The sequence below is a fragment of the Gaeumannomyces tritici genome (genome assembly GCF_000145635.1).
Source record: "Gaeumannomyces tritici R3-111a-1 unplaced genomic scaffold supercont2.2, whole genome shotgun sequence".
Lineage (NCBI taxonomy): Eukaryota > Fungi > Ascomycota > Sordariomycetes > Magnaporthales > Magnaporthaceae > Gaeumannomyces > Gaeumannomyces tritici.
Window position 1 is genome coordinate 4208229 of NW_008804546.1, and position 14451 is coordinate 4222679.

The window sequence follows — 14451 nt, forward strand, 5'->3', positions numbered from 1 at the left end:
ACACACACACACACACACACTCTCTCTCTCTCTCTCTCTCTCTCTCTCTCTCTCTCTCTCTCTCTCTAGACACATTGCCTCTCTTTCTTTCTTTTCTTCCCCTTTTTCTATCTTCTTTTTTTTTTTTTTTTTTTTTGCCCACTCGAGTGTTTGTTTTCTCGACGGCCGCGCTCATCAGCCCATGCAAGTGTGACGATGGGTCGCGGGGCGATATCCGCCCACCCCCCCGTAAGCTTATTTGCTGGCATCCATTTGTTTGCTGTACCGGCCTCTCCCTCCTTGTAACTGTGATTTGTCACCCGGCTCCCCGTCCTCCGTCCTGGCATCTGCTGCTGGCTGCAGCAACACCGGGGACGTCAAGGTTCTGCACCGCAGCGGTACCAAGAGCCAGCTATGTATGACCCAGCGGCCATCCGCCCGTCCCATCCGGAATCTCACTCGCTCTCACGCATGTTTCCCAAGAGGCGATTGCCCAAAGAAGAAGCCCGGTGCCCCCTTTTAACATTCCCGTGCTTGCCCACTCCCATACTTGCATACCTTTTACTTGAGGTACCTACGTGGGTAGGTGGGTAGATAGATAAACTACCCACTTGGACTTGAGCCGACAAGGCAAGTGCGACACATACACCTGAGCGCCCTTGACTGATGCTACCCGTCCGTCTCATCCCTCGCCTGGCACCGCTTCGGCCGAGCAGCACACACACATATATACCACACCATTCTTTTTTTTTTCTATTTCTTTTCAGCACTTTTGCCTATCGAATGTCGAGGGAGGGGGGCACCCATTGCAACCCTCCCCCTGTCATGCACCGCCACACCCTCGACCCTGTATGTCTGCATGTTCGCGAGCGAAATGGGAATAAGGCTTAGCAAGGGGGTATCGGTACATGGGAGGTACAAACAATCCGCGGGCAAGGGGAAACAAGACGGAAACAAAGACTAGGGGAGCAAAGGCCAAGAAAAAAGAGGGCAAGTGGACATGGTGACGTACGTCTTGAACTACATATCCTCTCATGGCGCTTATGGCGGATATTATCCTTGATACTCAATGTGAGTCAAGTACCTGGTAGGATTAAATACCTGGGGTTCCTGGCGAGGCAGATCAATTCAATCCGAGTGAACAGCCTGGGCAAGCCGCACAGCTTCCTACTCTCTACCGACGGGCGTGGAGACATGGGTGCCAAGTCACCTAAAAGTGAGAGACAACAAGGGCCGCGGGCTGGCAGCTGAGCAGGCAGGGCTCGAGGTAGAATCCCTTCATTAGTCTTAAGTCTAGGTCACCGACTCCGCCGTCCTCGCTCTCCTTCATGAACCTCTCCTGTAAAACGTAAAAGCCCACCGCCACCACCGTTCATATGCAGCTCTATCTGGTCGTACATGCCTCTTTTTTTTCTTTTGCGCAACGAATAACAAAGGAGAACTGAAGGGGGTCCGCCGGGGTGGGAGTGACACCTGGGCCAGACGCAAAAAAGGATACAGGGCTATATATACCAAAAGGACACGACGCAGCAGCCGAGGTTTAGAGCAGCAAACAAGCTCTAGAAGCCTCTATTCCCGCTCCCCTCCGTCGACTTCTCGATGAGCCGGGTGCTGTGATAATAATGGGCGAGAAGAATGGGAGGTGGTATACAGGCCGGTCGATATAACGCGCCAGAGCGTTCCCGCTCTTATTCCATCCGCCTCTCCGCCCAAGCCGTCTCCCGAAGAAAGTAGGCTCCGTGTGTGTTTGTGTGGGATGAAGAGAAAAGAAAGGAGGAAACATCAGGAGGCTTTGACTCATTTGATGTCCCACAACCGGCCTGCATTCACAACCTTTAGCCTTGTCACCTTGTCCCCCCGCTTTTGGTGGCTGCACAAGAAGCCTGATGTGCCGGCGATGGCGGCCACAAGATGCCGAAATTTGGTCTCCAGGGCGCCCTCTCCCCTTGGCCACCGAGAAGAGAGGCAGGGTAATACGGTTCGCTGGCGATTTTTTGTCTCGTGTCTCTTTTTCTAGTGGTGAGCCGCGTGGGCATCTCCGTGGTATCCGATCAGCTTGAAGCGGCCGATGATCTCGCCCACGGTGAAGAAACCAAGAAGCTCGGCGACCAAGACGCCACCGGCAGCCAGTTGTGCGTTGGAAAGTCCACGCACGGCCTGCATAGGGTTCGAGGGCGGGACGCGGGCGCTGATGGTGTTCATCAGGGCGCCTGGGGACTGGAGTGACTTCCAGGCGTTCTGGAAGTAGGTCTGGAAGGTGGCTGCCGATCTGTCGATTCGGCTCCCCGCGCATGGGGACGTGAGTCAGCCTGGCGAACAATGATTTGCCCGACGCACAGCGGTTCCGAGCGACTTACGGAGGGGTCATCTGCTGGTTGCGGAACACAATCTTGCCAAGCTCAAGGCCGACACGTGAGTAGTACACGACGCGGGGGACCTGGGCTGTCGAGGCGATGGCGCACACGGGCGCGCAAAGGTCAGTCTCGCTTGTTTCCCGAGTGGGATGAAAAAAAGAGAGAGGGGAACATGGTACGCACCCTCGATGAACTTGATAAACCTCCCTGTCCGGCCGCCAACCTTGCCGAGAGCTTCCGTGGCGCCCTTGGCAGCACCCATGAGGGCCGGGGCGGCGGCAGATGTGACACGTGAGAGGCCTTCGGCGGCCCTGGCAGCCGTCTCCTTCGCAGCGTCGGCAGCTTTGGAGGCAGTCTCCCTTGCGGCCCCGGCAGCCTTAGCGGCCGTCTCCTTTGCGTTCTCAGCGGCCTTGGAGCCCGTGTCCTTGGCGGCTTCAGCGGCTTTGGAGGTCGTCTCCTTGGTGGCCTCTGCCGTCTTGGAAGCGGCCTGCTTGGAGGTCTCTGCAGTCTTGGAGGCGGCCTGCTTAGCAGTCTCGGCAGCCTTGGAGGCCGCCTCCTTTGCACCCTCGGCGACCTTGCTGGTGGCGGTCGACTCGAACCGGCGGGCCGCCGTGGTCCTCATGGACGAGGCAAAGTTGGTGGAGTGGCGCAGCGCCAACCGGCGGGCGATTAACGCGGACATGGCGGGCTGTCTGTCTGGTATATTCTGTCTTCTCGCTTCCTTTGCCGGGTCCTCGGTGTCGGCAGGCAGATGGGACGGGGTTGGCCCAGAGAGGGGGGTGGGTGGCTGCCGTCGTCGGGTCGCGGTCGGGTCGGGGTTGGGCGATGAGTGGGAGTGGAGGGTTTTCTGTCGTGCGATAATTTACGCAAGCAAAAATGTTGGACGTTGTCCCGGAAGTTTTCGCTGGGCCGGGAAACCTCGAATGTGGCCCAAGCTTTAGCCGAATGCTGGGCCCCGCAGGAGGAGGAGCTGGCCAATTGGCGCGTCCAATTGAAAACCGAAACTGAGGTCATCCAAGCCCAAACTCTTGACGGAGGAACACGTTGAATTCGCTGAATTATTACACACGTGTCTTCAGTGTTTACAGCTGCTTCTAGTTCATCTCTCAAAGCAACAGTCTATCAAGTCGCTACAGCCATTTGGTCCTTTCATGGTTTGGAATTTCTGATATTATATATCCCCATCACCCCTCGCTGCTCTTGCTTCCAGGATGATGACGACAACCCCTGGCCTGGCATGGTAATTACAGCAAAACGAAACAATGAGCCCCTCCATTACTCCCCTCATCTAGTCTAGGCTCTGGATCTGGACCTTGATGGCGCCCGTCTTGGGGTCGGCGGCCGTCTCAAAGGCCTTGAGGGCGTCCTCGAGCTGGAAGCGGTGGGTGACGAGACGCGACAGGTCGAGGACCTTGTTCTGGATCAGGCGGATGGCGCGCGGCCACGTGTTGCAGTAGCGGTACTGGAACTGGAGGTCGACCTCGCGCACCGACGCGCGCATGAAGGGCATGCTGATCTCGTTGCGGCCCACGCCGATGACGAAGACCTTGCCGCCGAACTTGGAGGCCCACACGGCGGCCGCGATGCTGCTCTCGACGCCCGTGCACTCCATGGCCACGGCCGGCTCCAGCCCGCCCATGGCGGCCACGATCTGCTTGGCCGCCTCCTCGGCGCTCGGCCGGCCCTCTACCTTGTGCGTGATGACGTCCGGGCACAGCTCCTTTGCGAACCTGAGCCGGCCCTCGTCGATGTCGGTGATGACGATGGGGCAGGCGCCGGCGGCCTTGGCGCACAGCAGCGTGATGAGCCCGATGGGGCCGGCGCCGCACACGAGCGTCGGGTCGCCCAGCCCCAGGCCCGCACGCTTGACGCCGGCCAGGGCCACGCTGAGGGGCTCGAGCATGGCGCCATCCTCCCACGACATGTCGCCGATCTTGTGGCACCACACGGCCGGGTGGTTGACGTAGCGCCGCAGTAGGCCCGCCACGGGCGGCGTCGACAAAAAGTCGACGCGCTCGCAGCCGTTGTAGCGCCCCGTCAGGCACGGCTCGCACTCGTTGCAGATGACCTGCGGCTCCACCGCCACCCGGTCGCCCACCTTGAGCGACGTCACCGACGGGTGCACCGCGATCACCTCGCCCGCCGACTCGTGGCCCAGCACGTGGTCGTCCTCGACGATCATGGGGCCGATGCAGCCGTGGTGCCAGAAGTGGACGTCGGACCTGTCAGCATCATGTTTTTTGTTAGGCCGAACTCTCGCACACACGTCCTTTCCTCGTCCCCTGCGCCCCCGTGTCCCGCGCGGCTTGTGGTTTTCTTTTTTCATACCCGCAGATGCCCGTGCTCCTTATGGCAATGGTGACCTCTCCCTTCTTCAGATCCTCCCCGCCCTTCTGCACGCTCTCCAGGCTCGGTCCCGTCTCGTTGATCCACAGGTCATGCTTGGGGTTTGTGAATACGCCAATGTTCTTCTTTGTTGGCGCGACGGTCACGACAGCTGCCGGTGACATGGTTTCTGGAGGAGGGCCTGGGAGGCGGCGCGGAGAATGGGTTTCGGATCGTCTGACGCTGCGGCGACTCGAAGGATGTTGGGATGTGTGCGTATGCGCGCGCAAAGAGTAGGGAGGCCGGTGGGTGAGGGGAGAGGGGGGAAAAAAGGACGGGATTAAGGAGGATAGACGGGATGAACTTGTGACTTGCAAGCTCTCCAAAACGCGTAGCTGGTAGGAAGGTTTGCTGAGGAGGGGGGGCCCGGAGAAATACGTATTTGCATACAGCCGCACACACGCACGCGCTCCTATATACCGACAACAGCAACCAGGACTACCTAGGTCGGGCGGGGTACAAGGTCGGATCGCGGTAGATTAGGTATGGGCGGGCTATAGCCACCCGCTACAACCAGGTAGGGGGGGCCGCCTTCACGCAAGAAGGGCGGCCGAGGGGGAGTAAAACGCCACGCTGGCCAGCCTCCACTAGCGGCAACCGGGAGACCTCGTGCTGCCTGCTGCTGCACGCGCGCACCCGGCCGCCGCCGGACAGTCGGTCCAGGAGCTAGGCTGTGCGCATGGGGAGGGGAGGGGAACGGAGACTTCCTCGCTACCGCCCTCTTTTTTTCCCTCCCACCTTTTCCCCCACTGGCTCGCATAAGTGGGATTCCAACAGTTCTCCTGCGTGAGTTGCGCCTCGGAGGAGAGGGCCCGCACTGGTTGTCCGGCCGGTCGCGGTCTAGACTAGAGCGGGATCTGGGGGAAAAAAAAGAAAAGAAAAAAAAAGGCACGGTTCAAAGGTTTTCTTTTTTCTGATCCCTTCGTCCACCAGGTGCGAGGGTGGGGGAGCTAGAATGTGACATGGGTAGGATTGGAGGCGCAAGGCACCTCCTAGTGGAGGAAAAAAAAGAGAAGGTGGGGGATAATAACAGGACCGCAAAAGCAAGAGATGGTCTGCTAACCAAGCGCAGGCAACCCAAGAAGAAAGAAAGAGAGAAAAAAAAGCCAGCGCCGCCCTCACCCGACTTGTGCCGACGCCGTGGTCTCGGCGGCTACAAACCCGATGTGCCCTCGGCGGAGTGGCAACACAACAAGATAGTGGGGATCCCGTCACAGGGCGGCGGGCTGGGGTAGCCTCACTGCCGCTCCAATCACCTTGACGCGGATGTTTTTTTTTTCTTTCTTTTTTTGGCCCCTGGAACCCGCTTGCCGGGTCGTGTAAACACCTCGGAGAAGAAAAGAAAAAAAAGCACACTTAGCCTTTGGCGCCAGATCTAGATCTAGGTACTGGCTGGCATCGCCTTCGTCTCGGTCACGGGCATTCCATCTTTATTTTTACCGCCGCGGCTCTAAAGATGCCAAGCCAATACAATACGTGCGGGAAATTTCATGCTCCCAGCGTAGCGTTGCAGCGGCCATCACGGGACGTTTTTTATTCTTGGGACATGCAATCTGCGACGACCCGGAAACGGTTAGAGGTCCCGTGATCATCAGCTCTGCAGCGGCTTCCCCATGCCGCCAAACGTTATGGTCTTGATGACCTGGTACTCGGCGATGCCGTACTTGGACCCCTCCCGCCCGAAGCCCGACTCCTTGACGCCGCCAAAGGGCGAGGCCGTGTCCGAGATGAGGCCCGTGTTGACGCCGACCATGCCCACCTCGAGCGCTTCGGCCACGCGCTGGATGCGCGCCGGGTCGCGCGAGTAAAAGTAGCCCGCCAGCCCGACGTCGACGCCGTTGGCCGCCGCGACAACCTCGGCCTCGGTGCCGAAGGGGAAGACGCCCGCGACGGGGCCAAAGGTCTCCTCGCGCGCGAGCGCCATGTCCTCGGTCATGTCGCGCACCACGGTCGGCTGGAAGAAGGACGGGCCCAGGTCCGGCAGCCGGCCCCCGCCCGCCAGCACCCTGCCGCCCCTGTCGACGGCGTCGCGGACCTGCGCCTCGACCTTTGCGACGGCGCGCTCGTGGATCAGGGGCCCGTGCGTGGTGGCCGGGTCGAAGCCGCTGCCGACCCGGAACGAGTCCCGCACCCGCGCGGCCAGGCGGTCGCAAAATTCGTCGTAGACCCCGCTCTGCACGTAGATGCGGTTGGCGCACACGCACGTCTGGCCCGTCGAGCGGAACTTTGAGGCCACGGCGCCCTCGACGGCCGCGTCCAGGTCCGCGTCGTCGAAGACGATGAAGGGCGCGTTGCCGCCCAGCTCGAACGAGCACTTCTTGAGCGTGCCCGACGCCTGCTGCATGAGCATTTTGCCCACCGGGGTCGAGCCGGTAAAGGAGATTTTGCGGACGGTTGGGTGCGACGTCATCGTCGACCCGACCTCCTTTGTGTTCTCGTGCGATGTGATGAAGTTTACAACTCCCGGCGGGACGCCGGCGCGATGGGCCAGCTCGGCGATGGCCATCGATGTGAAGGGCGTCTCCGCGGGGGCTTTGCAAACAACTGTGCATCCGGCCGCCAGAGCCGGCCCGATCTTGCGCGTTCCCATGGCCGCGGGGAAGTTCCACCTGTATAAATGCTTTCGTAGTTAGACCCCCGGGTCAACTGGGGTAAAAACGCAGGCGCGCGAGGGCCTGCCCATCGCAGCAGCACTCACGGGGTGATGATGCCGCAGACCCCGACGGGCTCCTTGGTGGTGATGACGCGATTCTGCCCAACCGAGGCTGGGATGACATCGCCGTAGACACGCGGGGCCTCCTCGGAAAACCACTCAAAGAAGTTGGCAGCATAGGTGACCTCGCCCTTGGCGTCGGCGAGCGTCTTGCCGTTCTCCCACGTGATGAGTTTTGCCAGGTCGTCGGCGTTGGCCATCATGAGGTCGAACCATTTGCGCAGCAGGCGGGATCTCTCGCGGCCCGTGGTCGTCCGGAAGCTCTGGAAGGCCGTGGAAGCAGCCTCGATGGCCTTTTCAGTGTCGGCTTTGCTGAACTCGGGAGACGAGCCAATGTGGTGGCCGGTCGAGGGATCTAGCGAGCCATGAGCAAAAGTTGAGCCTCTAGCCTAGCAAGACATGCGCGCGCAGGGCTCTTGGGCTTCCGCCCTCGATTTATACTAGTCTTGCATACCTGATACGTCAAAGGTCTTGCCTGACGCGGCCTTGACCCATTCGCCATTCACATAGCAGACGCCCGGTTTGAATAGAGACGCATCTTTAAGCTACAGATGGCCATGGTTAGATGTTGCAGCAGCAGCCCGTCATTGCATGTGCAGCAGCGTATACATGAGCTACCGGATCAATATATCCACGTGAACGTACTGTAGGCGCTGATGAGCTGGAAGCCAGGCGGACAATCCTGTGCGGCAGGAATGGCACAGGGCGGCGGCTCTGAACCAAGGTCCTGGTCGCGAGACGACGCGAGGCGAGATAGGCCTGCCTCTGAATATGCAAAGCAGCCATTTCTACCGTTATCTTTGCTTCTCGATATCGGCAATGGCTGCGGTAGAGCGAAGGGGCAAAAGGGAGGTGGTGCAGGTTCCTGGTGCAGGTTCCTGACTGGTCAAAGACAAAAAAAAAAAAAAAAAAAGGTGTCTTGGCGGGGTAGCTCTTCCTTTATTGTTTAGACAAAATCGCAGTGCAAACCGACTGGAGCATACAGAACGAAAAGATGCCAGACGGCTGAGATAACACCAGTGATATGCTTGTGGGATTTGCGTTGAGGTCGCCGGGCCGCGGTGATGATGTCCTCGGACCGGCCTATGACGTTGGTGTTCTGTAGCGCGGTTGGAGGCAAGAGGGAGGGGGAAGTATTGTAACATTGTAGCAATACTGCAGCTAGCTTGGGCGATTTTGGCTGGGGTTCAGCGGGGCTTCTCCATTACGGTATTCTGGGGCCCGGCGCATCGCCAGTGGACACACATGGCCATCTAGCTTTCATGGCTCTTGGGACTCCCAACATGTCATGAAGTGTATGAATATTGAGCAAAGGCTCAAAGTGAAGCTGTAAAAGCCCCTTGGTATATTGTACAAAGAAATACAAAGGGCGAGCAGCTGGCGCTCACGCACACTGACGGAAACATGAATAGTCAATCGTCCGGATATCCGCCATTGCCGTTGCTACTGCCCATTCCGCCCAGGTTGTTGGTTTCCGTCCTCTGGTTTCAGGAGGAAACACCGCGTTAAAGAGTAGATCCCAGATATAGACCCATGATAGGAGAAGAAACAAGAAAGGCAAGACATTAAGGAAATACTCTAACACCTGAGAATATAAAAGACACTATTCCTATCCGACCAGCTGAGGAGTCTTTTTTTTCAGTGTTTTTTTTTTGTTGATTATTCTTTTCAAAGTAAACTCAGCGCCCTGCTCAGGCGTACTGCCTAAATGGCAATTTTCTGTCGAGCGTGTGGAAGGCCTGTGTCCTAGGCGTGAAGGGCACCCCCCTGGGTGTCTGCGGCTGCATCTCCCAGGTCTCCTTGCTCTCTTCAGGTGAGCTGGTTTGCGAGGTGTTCTCTTCATCCTCGTCCACCACCTTGGCGTCACTCTTGAGCGGGATCATGTTGTAAATGGCAAATCCGAGGCCAATAGTGTAAACGGCCCTGTTTCGTTCGGGGTTGGTCAGATTTAAACCAACAAGATTGGGCAAGGCGCATTCCAGAGAGACCAAGACTTACAGCGACGTGACGGTGGCGCCGAAGGTGCCCTTGACAATCTGGCAAGTCTTGCCGGCGTTGTAGCGCCCGGCCAGATCGCAGCTGTGTGTCAAGTACCAAGGGAGAGGGCTAGGGTAGCGGGGATCAAGGTAGTCGGGGCCGGCCTGGCCGTAGACGCTGGTGGTGTAGAGCGCGACCATGATGGTGCTGGTGACGACACCCACGATTGGGTAGTAGAGCTTCATGATGGTGAGGATCAACTTGCTCAGGAGGTAGAAGAGCGAGACGACGGAGATGGCGACGTTGAACTCGGTGAGCCTGAGATGGTCGGTAGTCCGTCAGCCTTTTCCGTTGCCCGCGCACTGCCATGCCATGTCACATGTCTGCCCTCGAGGGGAACCAAACTCACTCTTGCGACCACCTGAACGGGATCTTGGGGATGGGCTCAAAGTTGGCATAGGCGTAGAGGATGAGGTTGGGGTTCGAGTTGAGCTTCTCGGCGTAGCCGATCCTCCACATGAGTGTGCGGAAGACATCGGGCTGCGCGATGCCGAAGAGCACCAGCAGCGGGATGAGGTGGGCAAGCTCCGCGATCATGAGGAACCAGAGAGGCTTCCTGGACCGCCACTTGCGGCGCACGATGGTGTATCCGTTGAGCGCCATGTCTGCTGCGTCGACGTCGTTGCGCCGGACGGGTCACTTGGTCCGAGGCGGGTGGTTGTTGCGGGCGACTCGGGATCCGGGTTTGGCGGCTGCCAGCAGTCGCGCAGGGGTTGATTTACATGAGATGATGAAGGGATGTTGTTCTGTGTCGCTGGCAGTTCCCTTTTCTTTTTTTCGCTTCTCGTCGTCCTCGTCGGTCTCCTTCTCTGTTTCTTCTCGTCTTCCCTCCGCGGGCTCGGCGGTGCTCTTTCGCGCGAGATGGAGATAAGTCGATTAGGCAGGCCCAGCTGAGAAACCGGACGCCCCCCTCTGGCCGCCGGAGGGACTGCAGGTCTTATTTGGACTGGGCCTCCTTTTGGCGCCGCGGGCGCTCACCAACCAGGAGCGGGCTAGCCAGAACGGGCCCTTGATCACACCCACCACCCTCGTGCGAGGACACTTTGGGGCGCCGCCGCTCGTTGGACGGTTTGGATGCAAGGCCAATCACCCCCCTCGCGGGCCATCACAGGCTGCCAGCCAATGACCGGGCGCGCTCGGCGGGTAAGCGCTGGGCGAGGGCGGTCCAGCGACTTGACTGCAGCCAATCACGCGCCGCGGGCCCGCGGGAGAGCCCCAAGGGGGGTTGAACCGTGGAGCCCTTGCCCGCCATCCCCGCTTGGTAGTGGCTGCCAATTCTCATCAATTGGCATCAGCTTCCAGCGGCTTGCTCTCGCAAAGCTGCCAGATCCGGCCAGGGTTGGCGAGCAAAGGTACGCTATGCCCACCCCCCCCCTTGCTAGGCCGCACACGCACACGCCCGCGCCCGCGCAGTTTAGGTGAGCAGCACAGATTCTTGCTTGCGTACGCAGCCATTTCTTGGCCCCCAACCCGGGCCGCCGCTCACTGCACGGGCTGTCGCGCAGAATGGAGCCAGGTTGGCCATGTGGTGCAGATAACGCCTGGCTAGACGCCCTCGGCAAAAGGGGGCAGCGGCATGTTGGTCACTACCGTCGGAATCCGGCCGGGAAGAGCGGGGATGGCGCGACAATGCGGACGTTTCTAGTGTGATTTCCTCGGTGAATTGGCTGTTGCTAGCATAGTTGTAGGCGCCTGTGCTGTCTGTCCCTAGCAAGCCGTGCCCTGTGCGCTTGCCCTGTTAGCCGACTGAGGGGCCTCCTCTGATCTGCCCTGCCGACTGAGAATCCCATTGCCGAGCTGCACGCAATTTGATCCTCATTGATCCTATTACCGGCGCAGCGCTGTATATTGGTCAGCACAGATGTGACACCAGCAGCGCAAGAACAAAAAAAAAAAAAAAAAACCGAGGTTGCAGTGCAGCGACCTAAAAGTAGACCTGCCTGTGTGTGCGACTTGATGCGCGCCCACTGCACCAACCACCTTCTCCCCTCTTTTGCCGTTTGTCCGTCTGCGGCGGGGTGACCAAGATCACACCTCGATCCTCCTACACAGCAGCTTCCTCGCGTCTTTTTGTGATCGCAGCTCGATAGCGAAGAACGGCTGGTTGGGTGTATCAGGTCAGACGCTCTGTCGAGGGGCGACACGAGCATCAGAAACCGGCCACCAGACAGACGCCAGCCAAGGTTCCGAAACCTGGAATCAACCCCGCCACTCCCGCTGACAGCTGACACAGCGGACTCACCGGTTGGCGCCGTCTACGGGGAGCCAATGCCCAGCCTGGATAGGCTAGCGTCAATTGGAGCCCGCATTATCCGAACCTATCGTCTCCGCTTCCTGTCTCCTTGCCCAGTTTCCCGTGTGCCAGCGTGGTGTGTTCAACTAGGTTCCACGGTACAGTCAGGCCCTTTTTTGGGGGGCACTGTGACACGCGGCAGCCGCCGTCGTTCGCATTGAGGAAAGGCAAGCCGAAGTGCCCTGAACTCCCCTGAATCTGCCCCACCGCCGGGCGAGGACGAATACTAGGCCCCAAGCCCCCCGTTTGCCATCGCAATGCCAAGTCTGCTTGCCAAGACGGCGACAGGCGAAACGTCCAAACCTTAAACTCATGTTTCTTTCTTTTCTCATCTGAAAAGACGGCGATGGACACAGAATACCTACCCAGACTAGAGTATCCTTACTAGAGAGAGAACCAGCGCCCAAGCAGATTCCCTCGCTCCCTGCCGCTCTTCCGTAACTCGGGCACCCACACCTCCTGTAAGGAACAGCGGTCTGTGGGCTCGCGTCGACAGACGTCTCAGCCAGCCGTCCACCCCCTTCGTAACGCCGAATTGGACCTTGCCTCTGACCGACCCACCCTGGACATTGCCTGTGTCTGGCCGAGTCTCAGATCTTCCCGCGAGATATGCCTCCGCATCTTCCTCTGCTCCTAGAGATTGACTCGCGGCGGGGCGAGTATGTATTTGTTGCGCACCCAAAACAAATGACGACGTTTCTCCCACCAGGGGGCTTCGTCGTCTAGGATGCCTGCCGGGGGCCGTCGTCGTCTGGGCCATGTTTGGCCGGCCGGCTCCATCTCCAGGGTTCGCATGATAACATCAATGTCTTGCCCTCTCTGCCCGTGTGCCTAGACTCGATCACACTCGAGTTGACCTCGGTAACTGTGTGACTTCTGTCTTCCCTTCCCTGGTATCCCAAACCCAATGCGCAGACTATCTGTGCTGAAAAAGTCCGGGAAATGGTCTACCAGCGCCGCGTGTGGACGACACTGCTGTTCTCCGTAGCCGCCTTTTTCCCCTTCATCATAATCTGGAACACCTTTCTCGACATTGGCGGCGCGCTCCCGGAGCTGTTCCGGGGCTCCTTGGCCGACGACCTCGACGATGCCAAGTTCGTCGAGCTGGCGGCGGCCGTCGAGTTCCCCACCCCGATAGACTACGCCCCGATCAGAGAGGTCTGCACGCGCGGCGGCCCGTCCCACTTCCGGCCGGGCCTGCTCTTCAGCTGCGAGGGCGAGCACGGCGGCATCGGGATGGTGCGGAACCAGATCCTCAAGTGCATCCGCTACGCCATGCACGGCGGCGGCGCCCTCGTCGTCCCCTCCATGGCCAAGCGCAACCCCGGCGACGTGACCGACATCGAGACGGCCAACGACGTGCCGCTCGAGTACCTCTTCGACCGCCAGGCCTTTGTCCGCCACCTGACGGCCGCCTGCCCGGAAATGCGCCTCTTCGACCGCGCCGGGGACTTCCCGTCGTACTCCCAGCTGGCGGGGAACGGCCGGCCCCTGCAGCTGGTCGGGGACGAGTTCGAGCGGGGCCGGCCCGAGGGGGCGCCGCTGCAGCACCCGCGCGAGTGGCGGCGCCGCTTCGACGAGTGGCTGGGCGGGCAGCCGGGCGTGCAGCAGCAGCAGCAGCAGCCCCCGTCCGCCGACCGCCCCGTGCACGTCGAGATCGGCCAGTCCTTCCTCGAGTACCCGGTGCAGGACGACGGGCCCGCCTTCGCGCGCGAGTTCGGCAAGCTCCTCCCGTTCCGGCCCGACGCGCGCGAGCTGGCCGCCCGGGTGCTCCTGGCGCTGCGGCGGCGGTGCGGGCTGCGAAGCATCGACCCGACCAGGCCCGTCAGCCCGGGCGCCTTCTTCGGCGCGCACCTGCGGCTCGAGCGGGACGCCGTGTGGGCCTGGTCGCCCGACGAGTGGCGCTTCGGGCGCGCGCGCGACCAGTTCGAGGAGCAGGCCCGCTACGCGGCGCGCACGGGGCTCGGCGTCGTCTACGTCGCGTCGGGGAACGAGACCGTCGTCGACATGCTGGCCGGGTTCATGGGCGCGCGGCGGGGGCTCGGCGGGGGGCACGGGAGGAGCGAGGACGGCGCGGTGGAAACCCGCCGGCGGAGGAGGAGCCGCATTCAGGCACGGAGCGGCGGCGGCGACGGGAACGTGACGGTGGTCACCAAGCTCGACCTGCTGCAGGGCGACGACCTGGCGCTGCTGCAGAGCCTGACGTTCGACCAGCAAGCCCTGGTGGACTTCCTGGTCATGTTCAAGGCGAGCGCCTTCATGGGGGTCGCGCACTCGAGCTTCTCGTGGAACGTGGCCCTGCGGAGGCACGAAATGAGCGCCTATGCCGGCATCGCCAACGAAGGGTCCGATCTACTGAGAGACGAGTACAGCATCATCATGGGCGCCAAGCGGGACTATCCCCGCATCGACCCGTTCGCATCAGCCATGTGGCCATAGAGAGGATAATCCAAGGCCGAGATAGAGGGGGAATACCCAATACGACACTCTGGTTGCTGAGAACTGCACCTGATACAAGATGTATGAACAAGTCAATGTAATGAAGCGAGAGTTATGGCACGAGAAGTGGAATACGCTCGATTCTCCGAGGACCTTGATGATAAAGCTCATAAATAGCAATGTAATGACAGGGGACATTTCAAAAGACATTCGGGATCAGATTATGCGAAGCTCAACATGCGAGGTCTTTA

At 59.9% G+C, this 14451-nt stretch overlaps 5 protein-coding genes across 5 annotated transcripts; 1 reads left to right on the forward strand and 4 right to left on the reverse strand.

Moving 5' to 3' along the window:
• Window positions 1-836: 836 nt before the first annotated feature.
• On the reverse strand, window positions 837-3220 carry GGTG_03969 (hypothetical protein). The gene is made up of 3 exons (XM_009221756.1): window positions 2517-3220; window positions 2337-2421; window positions 837-2248 (listed from the first exon to the last, which is right to left on the reverse strand). The coding sequence occupies exons 1-3, from the start codon at window positions 3013-3015 to the stop codon at window positions 1993-1995; spliced, it is 840 nt and encodes a 279-aa protein (XP_009220020.1). The 5' UTR covers window positions 3016-3220; the 3' UTR covers window positions 837-1992.
• A 186-nt stretch (window positions 3221-3406) lies between these two features.
• Window positions 3407-5354, reverse strand: GGTG_03970 (sorbitol dehydrogenase). Its single transcript, XM_009221757.1, has 2 exons — window positions 4662-5354; window positions 3407-4555 (listed from the first exon to the last, which is right to left on the reverse strand). The coding sequence occupies exons 1-2, from the start codon at window positions 4841-4843 to the stop codon at window positions 3622-3624; spliced, it is 1116 nt and encodes a 371-aa protein (XP_009220021.1). The 5' UTR covers window positions 4844-5354; the 3' UTR covers window positions 3407-3621.
• Window positions 5355-5745: 391 nt separating this feature from the next.
• On the reverse strand, window positions 5746-8565 carry GGTG_03971 (succinate-semialdehyde dehydrogenase). The gene is made up of 4 exons (XM_009221758.1): window positions 8077-8565; window positions 7886-7976; window positions 7417-7786; window positions 5746-7327 (listed from the first exon to the last, which is right to left on the reverse strand). Exons 1-4 carry the CDS (start codon window positions 8215-8217, stop codon window positions 6310-6312), a joined length of 1620 nt encoding a protein of 539 aa, XP_009220022.1. The 5' UTR covers window positions 8218-8565; the 3' UTR covers window positions 5746-6309.
• Window positions 8566-8715: 150 nt separating this feature from the next.
• Window positions 8716-10411, reverse strand: GGTG_03972 (hypothetical protein). The gene is made up of 3 exons (XM_009221759.1): window positions 9818-10411; window positions 9430-9726; window positions 8716-9354 (listed from the first exon to the last, which is right to left on the reverse strand). Exons 1-3 carry the CDS (start codon window positions 10069-10071, stop codon window positions 9123-9125), a joined length of 783 nt encoding a protein of 260 aa, XP_009220023.1. The 5' UTR covers window positions 10072-10411; the 3' UTR covers window positions 8716-9122.
• A 1630-nt stretch (window positions 10412-12041) lies between these two features.
• GGTG_03973 (hypothetical protein) lies at window positions 12042-14431 on the forward strand. Its single transcript, XM_009221760.1, has one exon. The coding sequence runs from the start codon at window positions 12704-12706 to the stop codon at window positions 14198-14200; it is 1497 nt and encodes a 498-aa protein (XP_009220024.1). The 5' UTR covers window positions 12042-12703; the 3' UTR covers window positions 14201-14431.
• The last annotated feature ends 20 nt before the right edge of the window (window positions 14432-14451 follow it).